At 39.1% G+C, this 19,140-nt stretch overlaps 1 protein-coding gene across 1 annotated transcript in view; it reads left to right on the plus strand.

The window, feature by feature from the left end:
• Nucleotides 1-19,140, plus strand: part of ncam1a (neural cell adhesion molecule 1a) — a 242,290-nt gene that overhangs the window by 149,046 nt on the left and 74,104 nt on the right. Inside the window, exons 2-4 of the mRNA XM_054626545.1 lie at nt 13,897-13,971; nt 14,915-15,124; nt 16,147-16,290. Coding sequence (XP_054482520.1) covers nt 13,897-13,971; nt 14,915-15,124; nt 16,147-16,290 — 429 coding nt within the window. The remainder of the gene's footprint in view (nt 1-13,896; nt 13,972-14,914; nt 15,125-16,146; nt 16,291-19,140) is intronic.

Genomic DNA, 19,140 nt, shown 5'->3' on the forward strand with positions numbered 1-19,140 from the left:
AGCCCAGCCTGGCTTTTGCAGGGCTGGAACCTTGTATCCAAGGCTAAAACCTTGTGTAAAGAGCACAACCATGGAGCCCTCTGCAGTGGAAAAAGCTTACAGAATAGCAGATAAAAGCAAAAGGCTTCACATACAGTACTATCGCCTATGCACTGGATTGGTTTAAGTTCCTCCATTGGTGTAAACAGCAGATCAACTGTAAGCAAAGCAAGGAAAATGATTAGTTAAAAGCTAAATAGAATGTAATCAGAAGGGATGAAATATCAGATGCACATACCGATGGTGTTTCCTCCAAGGTATAGAAATATCCTTGTAGAAAGATCTCTGTAAAAGGAACAAGACCTTTGTTGAGATGATCTAAACTGACTGCTGCTGTGGTTTATTATTTTCTTAACCATTAGTATGCTAGGGAGTGTTCTGAAGCTATGCAGTGATTATCAGGTCTGTGAGATGCAGGGCCACCTCAGGGTCAAACAAAGAAAAGAGGATGGGGGCAGCGGTTTAGCCCCTTCGGCCTCATTAGTTAATTGGGGTGCAGACTGGCAATTTCACTCCGAATGTCCTTTGAGCATACAAAGAGAATACATGAAAGATACTTGAGGAATACATGAACCAAAACAAAACTTCGATGGGAAAGGGTAATGGAGACTCTCAGTCAGTGCCTCACTAGATATGTCTCAATTTAACTGTGAATTGTACATATAAACTTGAGTTTGCTTCTTGGAAGTCCAAATCTCAGGAATATGAGTTTTGGGCAAAAGAGAAAAAGAAAGAATCCACTAATGTTGGTCACATTTAATGCTACAAGTTTCCAAAAAAACAACCTGTTCTCACTCCCAACTCAACAAATACAGCCACTTGGTAGGTGCCAAGTGGCTGTATCAATACTACTAGTGGAGTCCTCCTCTTCTGCACAGAATATAACTAGTGGACTTGGGACCTGTATTATTAAAACACATTTTCTGTAACCAACTGTACCCTCAGGTAAACCAATGGTGAAATCTTAGGTATTTTAACATTAAATGATTAAAAGAAGCTATAGTCAATCAATGACTAACTTTAAGAGTGTTGGGGTTAGACTTTTCACAGGCATGATAGCCATCAGAAAGAAAAGGTGAAAATATGCTGCTGTTATCCTATAACACTTGTTCATTTGCTGTTGCTCTGACCCATTTCAAGGACCCATTTCACAACAGCATTAAGTGTTTCTTACTTCAACAGCACTCTGCTGTACTTGAAGTTTCAGTTAAAGTGCTTTTACTCTAATCGGGTTATTTCTATCCAGTTTGGTCTTAAGAAATGGCTTCTTGAAAAGATTGTGTCCCGTTAACCATTTTTTTGGTTTTTGTGAGGGATATCTCCAACACTTTGCTTTACAAAAATGTCTAAAGCATCTGGACGTTTTTTTTCTGTAGTGTGAAAGAAGACATAGTGAGTAGCCAGCAGTCGCCAAATTTGGTTTTATTTGTGTCATAGCTGAGTTGAGTTAATTCACTCACTTTTTATTTATTTAACCCTAACCCTAATACTCATGCGGACTTTCTGCATACATATCTTTGGATAAATTGCATTAGTTTTAGAGGGTCAATAGCTGTAATCTGTAAGTGCAGACAAAACAAATACATGCATGCAGAAATATCACTTTAAAGAACACATTTTGTTGTAATTTATTTATAATGCCAATGTGATCATTGTTTTGGCTAAGAAAATCTCAGTCGTCCATTTATCTATAGCATATTACATTTTCATTCATTCATTCTCCAAATTATAGCTTGGCCTCAGTTGTATTGCTGTTAATTATAATGTACCAGGGGATTTGACCTTGTGACAGACAGGCCCCGCAGGAAGTTAATTGCTAGAAGCTAAGGCATTTTTAGGTCAGACCTGCTTAAAATTACTCAGACAATACTTTTTATGATCTGCTTTAGCTGGGAAGTGCAATGAGGTGGGTTTGTAAAAGAGAAGAAATAAATCAATGCCTTGCAGAGTTAATTTTTTAACAGTGTCTTGAATGTTCCCAATAGGGTAATCATCAACAGCTAATCGTCCGGGTTACAACAATAACTTGCTTTTTGCACTGGTAGCTAAACAACTTAATCAAGCAAATGCCTTGTTTGTGTGGCTGTCCAACATTTTGGTCCAGAGCAAGGCACTCAACAAAAAGAAAAGCAAGATTATAATGGAATTATATAAGATTTTTCTTGGTTCCCACAGGATGATTCCTAATATATGTGACCCCCCTTTCTACGAGCAAAAACTAGCAACTTTTCCATCAAACCAACATTTTGAGACGACGAATTTCCATGACATTTTATGTGGTTATTCTTGGTCCTTAGAAGATGATCCCTAATATAACAGTGAACCTCAGCCCTTTTTTTCATCTAACAACAGTCAAAATGTTCACTTATATACCATTATGTTTCAAATTTGACCCCAATTAACCACCTTCATTTCTGGATACCCTAAAAGCTTTCCTGTTGTTCCAACATCAAGATAAAATCTCAACTTTGTACACACAATTTCGCTTAATGTACTTGGCAGAGTGCCACGGATTTTTCTGAGCACTGTCTTGCTCTCGAGCTGCAGCTTTATGGACTGCTGGCAGCGCTTTAGATCTTTGCCTTGTGTTTTATAATCTTTAGTCATTTCGCCCTTTACACTGACTGGTTCCACACATAATTTATTCACAGCCAGATTTCTTCTTGTAGGTGTTTTTTCTTTTTTTTCTTCTCTTCTGTTGCCCTTTTCAGCCTTTGAGCCTTCTTTTAGCATTCTCTCCAGATTGACTAATTAGTTGCTGTCAGGAGGCTCAAAGTAGTCGGGGACAAAAAGGGACCTTTCATTGTTTGGCCTGTGTTAAATATCCAAATATTAATAATGGCAGAAGAGCAGCAGCTATTGAAAATGTGTGAAGGAGTTTTTTATTTGGACGCTAAATATGACGCTTTACGAAGTAGACCCTGTCAAACGATAGTTCGTCTCAAAGTTAGTGAACTAAAAGCACGTAAAACTGTTTATTCCCTCAGCACACATTTGTCTTCTTCTGGATTCACTCCTCTCCACTTGTAATGCGCTTGGATGACAGCTGAAGTGGTGGCGGGTTGGGGGAATGATGGCAACAACCGTAATCCTGACAAAGCTGTGGTGGTGAATGACTGAAAGATGTGAAGAGAAGGAGCTTAGTGGCTGACACGTCCATGTCAATTTGATTAAGGCCTTACACCCACACACAGCACATGGAAACGGCTGTTTAGTGCTTTGTGCAGTGTCTCAAAGTACAGCAGGTTAATGATAAGTGGTAGATACAGTTTTGAAAGCACTCCTGAAAGGCTAATTTATCTTTAAAACACAAATTGGAAACAAATGGCTCTCAAAGTTAGTTTTTGTTAGGAGGCTAAAAGCTATTCACTGTTCACCTGCAAATAAATTGCCCCAAAAAAGAAAAAAAAAACCAGGTCATGTTTTCTGGAAAGAGACATTGCCGATGAGTTTTTCAAATGTATTTTTTCGGAGCTTTGAGCACCACAAGCCAAGTGCCATATAATCCCATTATATTGGAGAGAAGGCAAACATCTCCTTGGCCGATCTAGCCAAAAGCATCTTTACTTGGAACAAACAAAGTAGTGTTTGTTGATCTTTAACGGAATCAGCTGTGAGTTAGGTCTTCAACACTGTTTAATCCATATCCGACATCTCTCCTCTTTCCTTTTTGGCTTTGGGAAGGCAAAATACACAACACTCTAATCTAAATTTTGAGGATATCAAGCGGCGATCACTGAGGCTTAAAAATTAAGCCAACATTTGAGTGATCAAAAACTGCAGTTCAAAGAATGTTGACAGCTAGGTACAAAATGCCCTTTTGGTCTCTATAGCTAATATCCTCGTTCATAACAACTGTACGGGGTTGATTTAGTTTTTTGTTAACTTGTTTAAATTATATTAAGGCATCAAAGTTATGCATAATTAGGGTGTGGCCACTTCAAGTGACAGATGGGTGCATTCACAGCTGCTAGCTGTCTGCTAGGTGTCACCTTAGCTTATAAGAGTCGATGAACCAAACCGCACGTTCGTGTTTGTGGTGTTGTTGCCTTTTGAGAATGTTTCATGCAAATATTGGTCAAATAATATGGCTTGCTGTGCGGTTAATGGTGTAGAGGGCATCCTGTTGGCCAATGCGTGAGTGTGCATCCATATCAGGTGGAACGGAAACTTTTCAATTTTAGCCTCAAGCTAGTTGGGCACGTTTCTCCATCCACGCTCCATCTCTTTGCCCGTTTTTTGACACTAATTTGCGTCGACACAAGCCAAGATGGCGATGGCTAGAGCTGCCCTTTTTGATCTTCACTTCAGCTCTTCAGAAACCTATGTATGACCTCATGGCCATAACGTGCTTGTTTTATACGGTGGAGGGGATTTCTACCGTCGGACTTGACGGGTACATAAACACAGCTTAGGCTTGACAGACCTCCTGCGCTTAGTTAGGGTTGCTAACTGAGGATTGGACAGAGGTCGTTCTATGGGCGGGGCTTAGCAAAGACGTCAATTATAAACTTTGACCAAACTTCACTTTTAAAAAAATTATAAGATGAGATAAAAATATTAAAAACATGTATTATATCCTTGAAGAAAACAAAACAAAAAAACATTAGTTCATTAAACATATTTACATGTAATGCCACCCAGAGTAGAGCAAAAATGAGTTAGCATGTTTGTTGTGTTTCCATTGACAACGATGGTTGCAACAGCTCTCCTCTGAGGCTATCAAATTGCTGGAAGCATTTTAATCTATTGGCATGTGAGAGAAAGGGTTCAGAAAGAAGCTGTAGTGCGAATAGGGAGCCAGTATAAAGAATACATGATGGTAGTTATATGTTGATGTCCGTGCAGTGCTGTAAATGATGTACTTGATGTTTTGGACATGCCTGCCAGAAATCCTTTTGAAGTTTGTTTGGAGAAGTTTCTTCAAGTTTGCATTGGTTAGAGAAGGGTTAGTGGGTGAGCTTTTCTGTTTGTGTGTCAAGTCCATTGATACATTCTTCTGTATGTGGTATCAGGCAATACAAGACTTGTTTGACATAGCTTTGAGGTGGAAGGCTTTGCAGAGGGGCTTGATGTGTTCAGGTGAGGTCAAGCCTGACACTTGGTTGACGATTGACAATTTTCTTTTAAACTCTATTTAGTCAAAAGACTTTGCGTCAAGCCAATTGACGTATGAAGCAGTATTTTTTTGTATTCCCTATAAGACCTATCAGCTCTATGACGTTAGCCTCGCCAAATCTATGGCTCACTTTAGCTCAGATAAGATAAGATAAAATAAGATAATCCTTTATTAGTCCCGCAGCGGGGAAATTTGCAGGCTTACAGCAGCATAGAAAAACATCAGAGGACAGTTTGTACCTACACCTAGCACAAAACATGCTAAATTGAATGCAAAAGCTTTTAAGCCATTTAAATGGTAAAGGAATTTGCTTGAATGCTGTTTCAGGTTTTAAAATGAGGGCACTGTAAATGAGAGAGAGTCACGACTCCAAAAAAGATCTCGTACATTAGATGCGAATAATCAGTTTTATCGCAAATTATCTGAAGTCTTTGATGTTTTTTTCTTGAATTTGTGATAATGAGGATTCAAACACTTAGAGATACCGCTATGATCCACCCTAACTCCAAGCTGTTCATAATCGTCCCCACATTACAGGTCATGTGAGGTGGATTCTTGAGAAAGTCCCTCTGGATTCCATTTATACATCTGACTTCACCTGGTTTCAGGGATGGGTCTATCTCACTGCTCAGTTCAGCTTGAGAAACATATTATTCCCTCTCTGATCAAAACCAGAGTTCTCTCAACAATGTTAAATCATGCTATTTAGTTATGCCAAACGCGTCTATGCATGTGCATGAGATTGCGAGCTTGCAGATCTTAAAGACAACCAAATACTTCTGCAGCACTTATTTGAGAAAGGGTTCCGAACATAATAACTCTCCAGTTTTGGAACTCTGTCACATGTCATGTACAGTATCTGTCTGTTTGCACTCTGTCTATCCCAAAATTTCCCCACTTGTCTTCCTTTCCAACTGTCAAATAATTGCAAAAATGCTCCATAACATGCACATTAAATGAAAAAAGCATCAATTTCAAGGATCAAAATTGTCTCATTATATCTCATGAATATATTAGTCCCCCCTTACTGCCTGTGGGCAGTTAAGGAGGAACCTATCCAATTTTGTGAGAGATATAAGAGAAAATTAAGATTTGGAAAATAATGGATTTGCCTTTGGAAAGCTTTGAGAGTTTAACATTTTAGTTCATGCTAGTGATCTCGCTCAGGTCTTTGTCGTCATTGCTGACGCCCTGACATTTTTTTTTATAATACAGAGATTCACAAGTAATAGCACACAACAATCTAATTCACATGCTGTGCACAGCGGAGAAAAGATTGCTGTACAGTAAATCCGCAGATCGTTGCATTCTAAGCGTACGTGCTAGGGATGTATGCATCCCAGTGTGGCTCTACGCAGTGCCGTCTGCCCCTGCATACTGTGTGCTTGCTCCGACATGACTTGCATGTTAAGCACCAACAGCTGACTGTTGTAGCCTCCTTGTAATGGAGCCAGTCACCACCGTCTGCCAGGCTCCAATTAGGCATGCAAACCTCCCAATACAAGACAGGAATGAAGCTGCATCAAACTTCAGGTTGTCCCCAGCAGGGTAGAACACTTCTTGTCAGTTCGCTTTTCAAAATCCCTTAAAAGAAGTAATGATCGACAAGTGGCCTGTATAAATATTTTTGGTGTTACATAATTTGGAATTAAAGAACCCTGCTGTTAAGATGCTAAAAGCCTCTTTAGGGTACCAAGCTGTAAAGTCCATAATTCTCTCGTCGCAGAATGCCAGCATTCACATCTTCACTCGGTGCTTTTGGTCATTGTTATTAAAACCTCAGAGGCATATTTGCTTCAAAGTGTGGAGGGATTATCAGTGAATTAAGACACCGTTTCTAATATTGCTTCTGAGCTCACCACAAGTAGTTTTGAATGTGCTTTGCCATCTAACTTCTTTCCTAACTTTGTCAAATTAATAACTTGTGTAATCGAACTGCTGGCAAGCGCTATTAAGTAGGCAAACAGTGTGCGTGTGTGTGTGTGTGTGCCTATGTATGGATGTGTATGTGAGTTAATTAATGCTTGCAGCTTCCTTGCGCTATTATAAAAGCATCTACCTCTCTTGTTTTATTAAAGGATAATACCAGTGTAATTTAATTTGCATCTCATTGCCCCGAATGCTTGTGAAAACTGAGTTCAGACTTTAGAGGCAAAAAGAATGAAAAAATTAATTAACTGTTTAGCAGTTTCATTGTTTTTATTTTTCTCTCTCATAATAATTTTAAAGGTGTGTGGTGAATTAATGAATACAAGGCAGTTACACTTGTCTTTTAAATTGTCTTTTATTGTGTTCCTTTACGTTTTGAGGAAATAAAGATGGCCACCTGAGGGGATAAGAATATATATTCTATAATCCTGGTTATTGCCTTGCTCAGTACTACATTGATGAAAAGCATTATTAAGGTGACATATCATTTCGGAGGGGGTATTCACTGTTGCAAAAGAGTTATGTATGTAGTTTTTAGAAGACAGAGTTTGTAAGGGGATATTACAGAGCAAACAGTACCAGTGAGGAGGAACTGCAGGTAAACACTGTGGGATACCATCTTCCATGTGTATTCAGTGAAATAACTCCTGGTGTCTAGGGTTACTGTGGCCTCTAATTGCCTCTGTGGATGGTTTCAGAGAACAAATTGTCTTTTTTTTTTTTTCTTAAAAAAAAAAAAAAAAAAAGATGCTGGAAACTTTCATCTCTGGTTTTACAGTTGTGCGCCTCTCAAAAGCTCGGAATATGAGGGACATGGCACTGGAAGTCTACAGGGAGAGAAAGGCAGATTGGAATTTTATTTATACAAACATTTGTCAGAGTCAAAGCTGCTGTGCAGACAAAAATCCTCAGTGAATGAGTTAAAGCACAATGTGTGAACCAGATAACCCCAATTTCCCAGGGGGTTCAACAGTGTGTCTATAGATCTACTGTGTCCAAGTTAGCTCGTTAGCATGACTGTGTGTCAAGAGCCGAGTAAATTGCTGTTTTTATTGTTGTCCGTACCTCAGTGACTGACTTTAGTGTTCCATCGCTGACTGGCTTTTACATAGTATCTTTTCTAACCGAAATATTCAAGTTATACAGTATTGTCCAGCATTAGCACACCAGCTAAAGTAGAGCTAAAGTAGTGTACCAGACGTGTTTCTTGTTTTTGGTTTCACGCACTTCATCCACATTGGTTTATTGATAATGTTGAATAGACAACAGAGTCACCAGAATAAATGTTGGCGTTGCACATTTCTTAAAACCATGACTACGTTAAATCTTATCGTCCTCCATCCATCCATCCATCTTCCGTAACCGCTTATCCAGTTAAGGGTCGCGGGGGTGCTGGAGCCGATCTCAGCTGTCAATGGGTGAAGGCAGGGTTCACCCTGGACAGGTCGCCAGCCTATCACAGGGCAGACATATAGAGACAGACAACCACTCACACTCACATCCACACCTACGGGCAATTTAGAGTCATCAATTAACCTAAGCTGCATGTCTTTGGACTGTGGGAGGAAGCCGGAGAACCCGGAGAGAACCCACGCTGACACACAGGGAGAACATGCAAACTCCACACAGAAGGTTGTTTGGCCCGGGAATTGAACCCAGGCCCCTCTTGCTGTGAGGCGACAGTGGTAACCACTACACCACCGTGCAGCTATCTTATCGTCCTCTGAAACAAAATATGTTTCAAATCAACATTTCCAGATACATGTGTTTCTGAACTCAAAATACGTTTGATATAAACATTTCTACATTTATATCAGTTTTTTTGGGAGGAACAAAAGTATTTGGTTTGGTTAAGTGAAGAATCATTATTTGGTTTGAAAAAGCATGTTACTTTTGGAACAAAGGGACATAAACACTGGTCTTGCAGACTTATGAGAATAAAATATGTTTCCCACTTAACGTAATGGACAATGCAGTTTTTCTTGTATGGATATGTAGTTTTTTAAGAAACCAGGAATATTCCAACACTTTTGGCTTAAAACTGCTTTTAAAACTACTAAACTACTAAATGTTACTAATGTTTTTCTTCAATTAGTAATTAATATGTGAGTATATCACATTTAAAACACCAGCCCTTGGCTAAGACGAGCCATACCTGTATACTACTGACCTTCCAACATTAAGTGCTTTCATCTAACAAAGTGATACCCAGTACTGTGCTGATGGTTGTCCCATCACTGTAATTGGGAGTTTGGTGAATGGTCCTAACTGGTCAGATTTAATGATCTGCCCCCAAAAAATCTACCCCTCTATTGTTGTTTCTAAATCTTTTGGAGACTTAAGAGAAGATTGAAAGGGAGGGCAGGCTTAGTGGAGAGATATTAGATTGGTGTCATGAGTGAATATGTAGGGGCACAGATAGCTTCATCCTTTATCCCAGCTCTCTCCTCACTATGCCAGGCACATCCCTTCTGTTAATCTACACCTCCTTCACCCAAATCTCCTTTGCTTCTGGGCTTCTTAGTTTACTTTTGGGTATATATTGTTAATTTAGGTAAGTTCTTTTATTTTTATTCCAGTGAACTCTAAAGGGTAATACTGGTATTAATTTGCATCTTTTAGCATCTTTAAAACACATTTTATACAATTTACATAAACTGCCAGCTATTAAATTAGGTTGAATCTCCATTTTATCATATTATGGATAGCTCTAATCAATTTCTACATTTGTCTACAATTGACATCAAGTCTCATTATCACTTTGTCACTTTATTAAAGCAAATTATAAACACCGTCTTTAGGGGTCATAGATAAATAAATAATACTCCATTTAATTCTTCATAGTGTTGTATTGTATGTCTGTGAGTGAGCACCAAGCAATGTCATACATATATTGAAATCATTTTTTGGTCTATACAGCAGGGATTAAGTTATGACAAGTTTTATGACTCACTGACATTTATTTTGATGTATAAGGTCCATTAATAGGAAATAGGACAATGAACACTGAATATGATTAAAAAATATGCCATCATTCACAAATTGAATTTATATGAATGTGACCATTATAATATATTAACCCTGTCTAAAGAGAGAATGCTTTTGACAAAAGAGTTATCCAAACAGGATTTGAAATGTAACCAAAACGTGCTTTATCTGTACAGGAAAAAAAAAAATCTTAATAGAAAAAATGTTGTCGAGGAAGTGTTGTTTCAGATTTCTACAGTAACTAAACCTGCCGTCTTCTCCCGTTTTTACACCTAGATTTTAATACTCACAATATGCTCTCAGCAGAGACACAAACTCAAACTTTTGCTTGACGCATGAGACTCACCAACCACTTCATCCTGGAGACACTGCACAAGTGGCCGTTTAGAGACAACACAGCGAGGAAATGTCTCTGGGAATAGCAATCTTTCCCACACTGCCTGAACTCCTTTTTGTTGTCTTTAGTATTGCAGATATGATCAGATGATTTCTGGCCAGTTGTCCTAGTCTTAGAAGGCATGGCTGTGGGTTTGCAACGTGGTATCTGTGATCTTACTGGATGAGGGGGAGAAAATGGATATGTTGTTTTCTTTGTATCTACCTCCAGCCCGTAAAAGCAAACATACTGTGGGTAGTGGTTTTCCATGCTTCTAGAGCCTGTGTGACCTGAGACAAAGGCCAGTTCATTTATGTGGCAGCAAATCAATATTTGTACAACTTTTTGACTTAACCATACAGGGGAGATGTTATTCTCACCTTGAACAGTTAATTGAAATCAATATTTGGGACTATCCTTGACCGGTAAAGTAACATCATTTTTATGTATGTTACTTAACTAAAGCCTGCTTTTGTTCTGGCAAGCAGCCAGTCTTAGTTGTTTCTTCTCTCAGAAGCACTGGTCGTGAAGTTGTTTTGACCATTTTTTCTTTAGAACTCTTTGATGCTAACTAGCCTGTGTACTTACAGGATGAAACCATTATCCATGAGCGAAAAACCGAATCTTCCATAAGCGGTCCAATTTGGCGTACAAAAAAACATGGTGACATGCTGAACTCAAAGAGCTCGTTTTTGTTTTTGTTTGCTCTACATTGTGTACATGTATGATGCAGTTTGTGAATAAGCCAGGTCCAGCTTCACAGAATAACGGTGATGCCTATTCACAATACAAAGTGTGCGGAGGAAAACGCGAAACAAACAAAAAAAAGGCCACTGCTGTGACCGCCTCTTCTCAGTCATGGATGCGCTTCTATGGCTATGAAAATTGTCGCTTCATGAAACACCCAACATCTTACTGTGCTGTGATGATAGCTGGCTACCTGTCTTTGAATGGCGGCTCTTTGCAAACCATTCCTATGAATTTCCCAGTGAGAATTGGGCTGAGACTGACTCACTCATTTGTTTGAAGTGGCGACACGCTGAAGGCTCAGCAGGGTTTCTCTCTCAAGCTCCGGATCACGATTCAGTGGTGTTTCTGCTTCGCGGTCTGTGTTTCATTGCTATGCTGCACATCCCTGAAGAGAGTCTTAAATTAAATCGTGTCACATATGAAAAAAAAAACCCCATCTCATGTCCTGTCACTCTGACGCACACGTGCAAGCGACGATTTCCTGATTAAGCCTTTGGAAATTATCACGCATTTTGACACTTTCTCATTGAATATGCAAGGGTTTGAATTTGAATTTGTTAGGAAGCAGGAATGAACAAACACCAGGTGTTTCTCTGCGTCACAGCAGCTTTAGCTGATGCTGGGAGACGAAGTGCATTAGAGTCTGAGGAAGAGGATATTCTTTGATTTACAGCATTATGCTTTTTTAAATCATCTGCCAGGAGAAGCAGGGATGGGGTAAAGGAGTACGAGAACACCCTGGGATGACTCAGTCAGGTGGCTAACATAAACACTGAGTGAAAGAATTAATCTTCAGATAGTGTTACTAATATACTAAAGATTGCTGCTAGGGACTGAAGATCATCTTACCCCATACTTATTACAAATGCATAACATTTGAATTATCTAATTCTTGAGAACTAAATTATTGTCAATATAATTTGCCACATTTGCTATCCTTCTGCACTGAGCCTTCTTCTTCTCATCCAGTTTAATTATGTCATGAAGTGCCGACGGCATGCTTTGACTTCTTTTCACATTGTCAGGTGTCAGACCGTTGATTGTCACAGGGTCACAGGACCAAGAGTAATTACCAGCTTGCACCTTGGAAGTGTTGGTAGCAAAAGGTATAGCTTTTTCGGGGTGAATCACAAGAACATAGAGTGCAGTCAACTGGCACTGCAGAGGCTTTTTATACAACTGAAATTAAGAATGAAAAGATAGAATGTTACTGTAGAACAGAAACAGAAACACCCATCTTACAACCCAGCCTTAGTTTTAATCTCAACTACACACCTTGCACGGTTGTGACTGTACTGCAGTGACAAAATCTGTCGAAAAGACAAACACAGAGACTCACAAGGTGAAAACAAAACCAGCGTCGCTTTCGCGGCTTTTAATTACTGAAAAATCCAGCACGACAGCACGGTGAATAAATGGTGAATTAAAAAAGGAAAAAAATATTTCTTGTCGTGTGTTCAATATGTCTTTTTATAGCTCCATTTTCCACGAGTTCTACCCAAGTACGAGAGAGCCATGGGTTAAAGTCTACACATTTTCAGACAGAAAGGCCAGTCGAGTGACAGCGGTGAAAACTGACAGTGAGGACTGATCACGATAGAGATGTTTGGACAGCAATGATTTCAGTTAGAAAGTTGGAAAAGACTCCATTAAAAGAACGTGTGGGTAAATATAAGAAAAGGAGAGAAAGTTTCATTTTTACTGTATGCCAATGTATTACATTTTTTGGTAGAATATGGATGAGACATATTCTGAAAGATAGAAAAATATTCTGGGGTGGCTGTGGTGTAGTGGAGAGCAAGGTAGTTCTCCAATCAGATCAGTGGTTCGATACCCGGCTTCGGCAGTCGATGTGTCCTTGGGCAAGACACTTAACCCCAAGTTGCTCCCGAAGGCTTGCCATCGGTGTGGACTGGATGTTGCATGAATGTTAGTTAGAGTCTGATGGTGGCACCTTGCATGGTAGCCTGTCATCAGTGTGTGAATGATATGTAATATACTACTGACTGTAAGTCGCTTTGGATAAAAGCGTCTGCTAAATGACTGTAATGTAATGTAATGTAAAAACCTCAGAGATCAGCAGGATTTCAGCTCTTCCCACTTTAATTCCACAATAAAAATAGCTTTCATAAAATGAGATGAAACCATTTTATTTTACAAAGCAGTGTGCTTAGTACACAATATTTTAAACCACTGCCCTAATTCCATACTGGCTGTGTTTTCCTACAGGACTAACAGGCTAAAAAGAGGGCTAACGTTGGTGATATATAATCGGTTGACCAAAGCCTGGCAAAGTATTTAAGAGTACACCAAACAGTCGACACTTTATAACATATAGAAAAGCCTGAAAATACAAGAAATCTAAAACTGACTGCACTGTTAGCAATGCCTTCTATGTACAATTTATCAATGACAAGCGAACCTGCTAACAACCAGACAGTTTAACATTGTCATTGTAGACAAATCTAGACTCATGACCCATCTGCACATGGAGATGTTGCACTAGTGAGCATAGACATTTCATCTCGGAGTTCCATTCATAGAGGGTATGCCTGATAAATGGTTGTTCTTTTGAGCAGGCAAAGCAATTTGATTTTGAGCCTTGCCTTATTGCGCTTTACCCCCGTGTCACCATTCCTCTCACTGCAACCAGAGACCAATGTATATTCTGCTTTGTCTTCTTTTCTGTACCCAGCCGCCATCCAGGTGCAAATTACTCCAACACAAGGAGAGATCAGTGTGGGAGAGTCCAAGTTTTTCCTCTGCGAAGGTAAGAGTGATCTCAAACATACCTCATTTAACACGGCTTGTTGCAGATTTCCCCTCATGTAACAATACTGGCAGTATTAATTTAGATCATCTGATAAACGTGTTACACTCAGTCAGTTTGAATAATGGGACTGGTGACGTTGTGAATGTACTCTGATTAGAAGTTACATGTTAAAGAAATACAAGACAAAAGATGAGACAGTGCAGACAAAAAGACAAGATAATAAATGAACTGAGCAGCCTTGTCTGAGTAGGTAGAGAAATGTTATGATCACAGTCAGGTAGGAGGAGGACTTAGAAGAGGTGGGAGAGAGATGCAGTCTGAAGAGATAATGAGACAGAGGTCTTAGATGGTTGAATGTATATGTGCAGTTTTCAGATGACATTGACAGATGTTATTTTCTGTATTGCTCTATGAAAGAGTGGGCTTCAGCTTGAAATCCAAGCATCCTGTTGAAAAGGATGTCACAAAGCATGTAGAGCCCTTTGTGTTGACATTATGTTACAGGGAAACGAAAACTGCCTGCTGCTGAATAATCCTCTGTCCTAGATGAGACAGGTTTTGATTTCACAATATTGTTTCCAAGGCATCGTCACACCAAGAATTCTTAAATTTATCAGCTTATAATGACTATTACTGTTTCACCTTTCATTTTGATTCAGATTAAAATTTCTTGCCTAAACTTGTTGAATTAGTTTACATCTACGATGTAATACATTAGGAGTGTAACAGAGTACCGAATTCTAATATGTATTGATAATACACTCCAAATCCAATACAATTAATGTTGGAGGTTCAAATCCAAATATCTAACAAAGCAGGAGGCTTAATTAATGTTAAACTGCAAAACAGATATCCACTTTAATTTGAGGTTTTTATTTATATTGCAGCTGTGAACTTCTTGCTTCCTTGCCTCTCTCTCATTTACTATCTTGTGTTTCAGTGGTTGGAGATGCTAAAGACATAGACTGGTACGCCCCCAGCGGGGAGAAGATCCTCCCCAACAGGCCAGACATCTTTGTGAACCGTGGTGATGAAACCATGTCGACCCTCACCATATACCATGCCACTGTGGACAGTGCCGGTATCTACAAGTGTGTGGCAAAGAACTTGGACAAGGAAGCCCAGGCCACGGTCCAAGTGAAGATCTTCCGTAAGTCCCATCTTTTTTATACTAATTTGCAGCAATACATTGTGAAATATAATGCCTCCTGCAGTATCTGTTTTTGATTTATTTAGAACACTATTTTTATTTTGTTAGACCATTGACATTGGAGAAAAAAGACTGGGAACAACCTTCTACCTCTGTGCAGTACAAGTACATAGCAATTACTGTAAACCTTACTCTGTCTCCTGTAAAATACCTCTGTGTTTTACTAATTGCTTAACAGAAAGGTTCAATGGATTATATTCACTGGCAGTGTATTTTTTCCAGTACAAGGTCCTTTTTGGCAGAACTGTTTAGTACAATATAAATGGAATTTATAGGAGACTACTTCTGTACTCTGCCTACCTATGTTTTAAAGAAATTTCATGTAACATTTAGTTACCCCGGTATTGTTGGCATCCAAGCCAAATGTATGAACAGATGAAGTTACACTTGGTCATCCAAGACAATTTAGTCTTCCAGGTTAAATAGCCAAATTACTCATGATTACGTCTCTGTAATGCTCTTCTCAGATATGTCTTGAGAAATTTAAGCTTTTACTTGAGCCTTTACCTATTTTGACACTAACTCATTAGTTCATTTTCAAACCGAAACGGGGTATGGGGTAGTGTTGTTTCAACCAGGACAATAACATATAATCTAGGAGGTCCTGGTAAAAGATTCATTAGCTTTAAGTTTTTCAGATTCAAAAACGCCCAACAGCAGTTTGTTACCTTACGAGGAAGGATTTTATTACTCTCTTACAACAGTAGAGATACAGCATTAAGCAGAGTTATCCCATTGAAATGACTGAGGGGGCTGTGCATGGACTGGGGATCTTTTATCTGTCTTTAACTTGACTACCTTTGTACAACATCTGCGATAAAATAAAAACTAAACCAACCAAACAGTAATAAGAGAAGCAGAACCAACCATAAGGTGCCTCCTTGTACTGCTAAAGCAATGTAAATATGACAAATGAAATCTTCACCTTTTAAAGTGTCGGTCTGTTCCTCACGTCTCTACAGAAAAGATCACCTTCGAGAGTGCTCCCAGCCCACAGGAGTTCAATGAAGGCGATGATGCTGACATAATCTGCGATGTGGTCAGCTCGCCGCCATCAGCCATCATTTGGAAGCATAAGGGCTCCAGGATCCAGGTTGCCAAAGACGGTGAGCCAGCTCAAACACAAATGTTCCAATGCTTGAGCTACTTTCTCACCTCCAACCTGCCGTTCCATCTCATTCCCCCGACTCCTCAAGCAGTCACCTCACCTTCCTGCCAATGCTATCCGCCAATTCATATTTTCCCAATAAATTCGCAACAGTCTTCTTCATCTCCTTCTCCTGCTGCCCCTCATCTATGAACAAATATGTGCATTTTCAGTGGGGAAGTTTTTAGACTTCACAGATGATGCATGAACATGGAAATTATATTTGTTTGGCCAAGCATGAAGTGTTTATTGCCACTAGGAATGGATGTATGAGGGCAGATTGGACTTTAAATCCCCCAAATAGAGGGAGAAGTACTCTGGAGATGGAAATTATCTGAAAAACTGAAGAGAAAAGGGAGAAGTGGGAAGAGCTAAGAGAGGAACGAACATCATTTCAGTCTGCCACTGCTGTCTGTAACAATAAAAGACAATGCAGTCTAGACCTACCAAGTTGTGCAGATCAGCTAGTTTAACAACTTTAAAATTACAAAGGTAATTTATATTTTCTTAGTATAAGTTTTTCACCAGTTTTCCCCTGACTTAATCATATTTGTTTAACACATGATGAAATGGAAATTAAGTTTTAGGAGCAGAGACGTTTTGTAACAAGTTTGTGTAGCCCTGTCCTCATTGTAGGATTGCCAAGTTTGCTCATTCTTGTAACTTGTACTATTTAAGGTAGACTCCACTTAAAATCTTGTTTGAGAATGTCAAATACTCACTGCCTTGTGGCTCAAAAGGAGTTTGCAGTTTGCTCCCTGACAGTGGACAGAAGCTGTAATCAGCTGTAATTAACAGCCCTTATCTTGTATTCCAATGGTGAGTCGCAGTCACAGCGGTGCCAAAATGCGTCAAAACAAAAACATCACGTCCAAAGAAACTTCTCAAACCACTCCTGCATTCTAATCATCCTCCCCACAGTTGAGCCCTATGTTCTACACAACAGTTGCTTCGCCAATAAACAGGCTTTGGAGCTATGAAGTGTGTAACAGAACCAAGGTATATGTTGTGGCAAAACACTGACCATAATAAATAGACATTGTAGAGGTGAATGGTTCCAGAGAAGTGGATTGAGAAGTTTCTTTGGACATTCTGCTCGTTTCTAAACATTTTGCTGTCATGACTCAACATTGGAATCTAATGAAACTGCTGTTAATATTGCCAAGGATGTTTTGTTTTTTTGAATGACTAACTTCAGGCAGTAGAGAACATTGACCTAAGAGAGTTCAACTAAAACTACATTATGCTGTGTAAGGACTGAGGTGGAGATTCTTTTTTTTTTTACAATTGGACTTGGCCTATTTTAACCTCACAGTAACCCCTCCTTTGGTGACCGCTGGAGAGCCTGGAGTCACCACAGTGTTGTGCTTAGCCCGCCTTTATTCTTGGAGTCTGGTCAAGGAATGTGTTTTTCACTGGAAAAACCACTAATTGTAACACTGAAAACTGAAAACTGCTTATGTAATATCCCTCACAGTAGTTGACCCAACCATACGCTACATGTTGCATTGTTAAACCTCCCATCAGAACTGCATTGTCATATGTGTCAACTTAACACGAGTGAAGAGCATATGTTTCTGTTTAAATACCACACTAAACCCTCAAAAATGGAATGTCTTGAAATAGTTCGACTAAACTTCAGTTCATGTATGGAGGTCGTTGAATTTATTTACATGTGCATGAAGACAGGGAGCGGAAAACATGCAAAAATATTGTGAAAATCAATGGTGGAAGATGTGTTTTTTATTTAACATAAGCTAAAGTCATAACACCATTATATTCAAATAGTACACGACAAGTAAAAATCCTGCATTCAAAGTGTTAACAGAAAACGGAATCAGGAGTAAAAGTATTCATAATGCAGGATTTGCCCTTATTATTACCCTTATTATGTTGTCGCTAGTCGAGGTGGATTTAATTTTAACAAATTTATATTTTAGTTAGTTAAATATATAACAGTGTAATTTCATAAGCTGGTCAAATAGTAAACTTGAGCTGTCAAATATATGTAGTGGAGTAAAAAAAAAGGAGTATTTGCCTCTGAAATGATGTGGCTAAGAAGTGAAAAGTAACATAAAATTGAAATACTTAAGTAAAGTTGGCCTACCTCATAATTGTATTAAGTTATTTAAGTAAATGTACTTAGTTATCCTCCATGACTGGCAGAGAGCTCCAGTATGGGGACACAAGTGGAGTTGCAAGTGTTTGTGCAATAAAGTGCACAAATCTCAAAAGTGACGTGGAGGAAACGTTCACATTCCCACAGCAACATTCCTACTAGCACTCAACATTTAAATATATGCATTAAGTGATTTTATAGCATACAGTCTTTCTTTAGTTCACGCGGTTGGCTTCTCTATTAGATAGCCAGGAGAAATTGAAATACTCCTACCAGCATGGTAAATTGAACTGGCGGCATTAAAGCTCCCATCCCCAAAGAAAGAATAAATTGGCCTGTGAAAGCCACGCTTGACAAGTACACCCTAAATAGCCACAATTTTTAATCCAGTGAGTTTTAAAGTACACACTGGCTGCTCACCAATTGCGTAGTACTTTAGTTCTCTAAATTGGGCCACGTGAAGAACAAACAACAAAAATGACTCAGCTCTTGAGGCTCTTAAATGAGATGTGGTCAGAAAACCCTGGATTTTAATAATGTACCGGGTGAAACGTGTGAGAAACACCTGTTTTTTGTTAAGGCAGCTCACACTGGTAGTGTGTGTTTATGGCTGGTTTAATTAGAGGTGCAACACTTGATGGGTCTGGGTCAGGCTCTATGATGGGTGTGAAACACTGCTGGAATAGGTCT

This window comes from Anoplopoma fimbria, chromosome 24 (assembly GCF_027596085.1).
Source record: "Anoplopoma fimbria isolate UVic2021 breed Golden Eagle Sablefish chromosome 24, Afim_UVic_2022, whole genome shotgun sequence".
NCBI lineage: Eukaryota > Metazoa > Chordata > Actinopteri > Perciformes > Anoplopomatidae > Anoplopoma > Anoplopoma fimbria.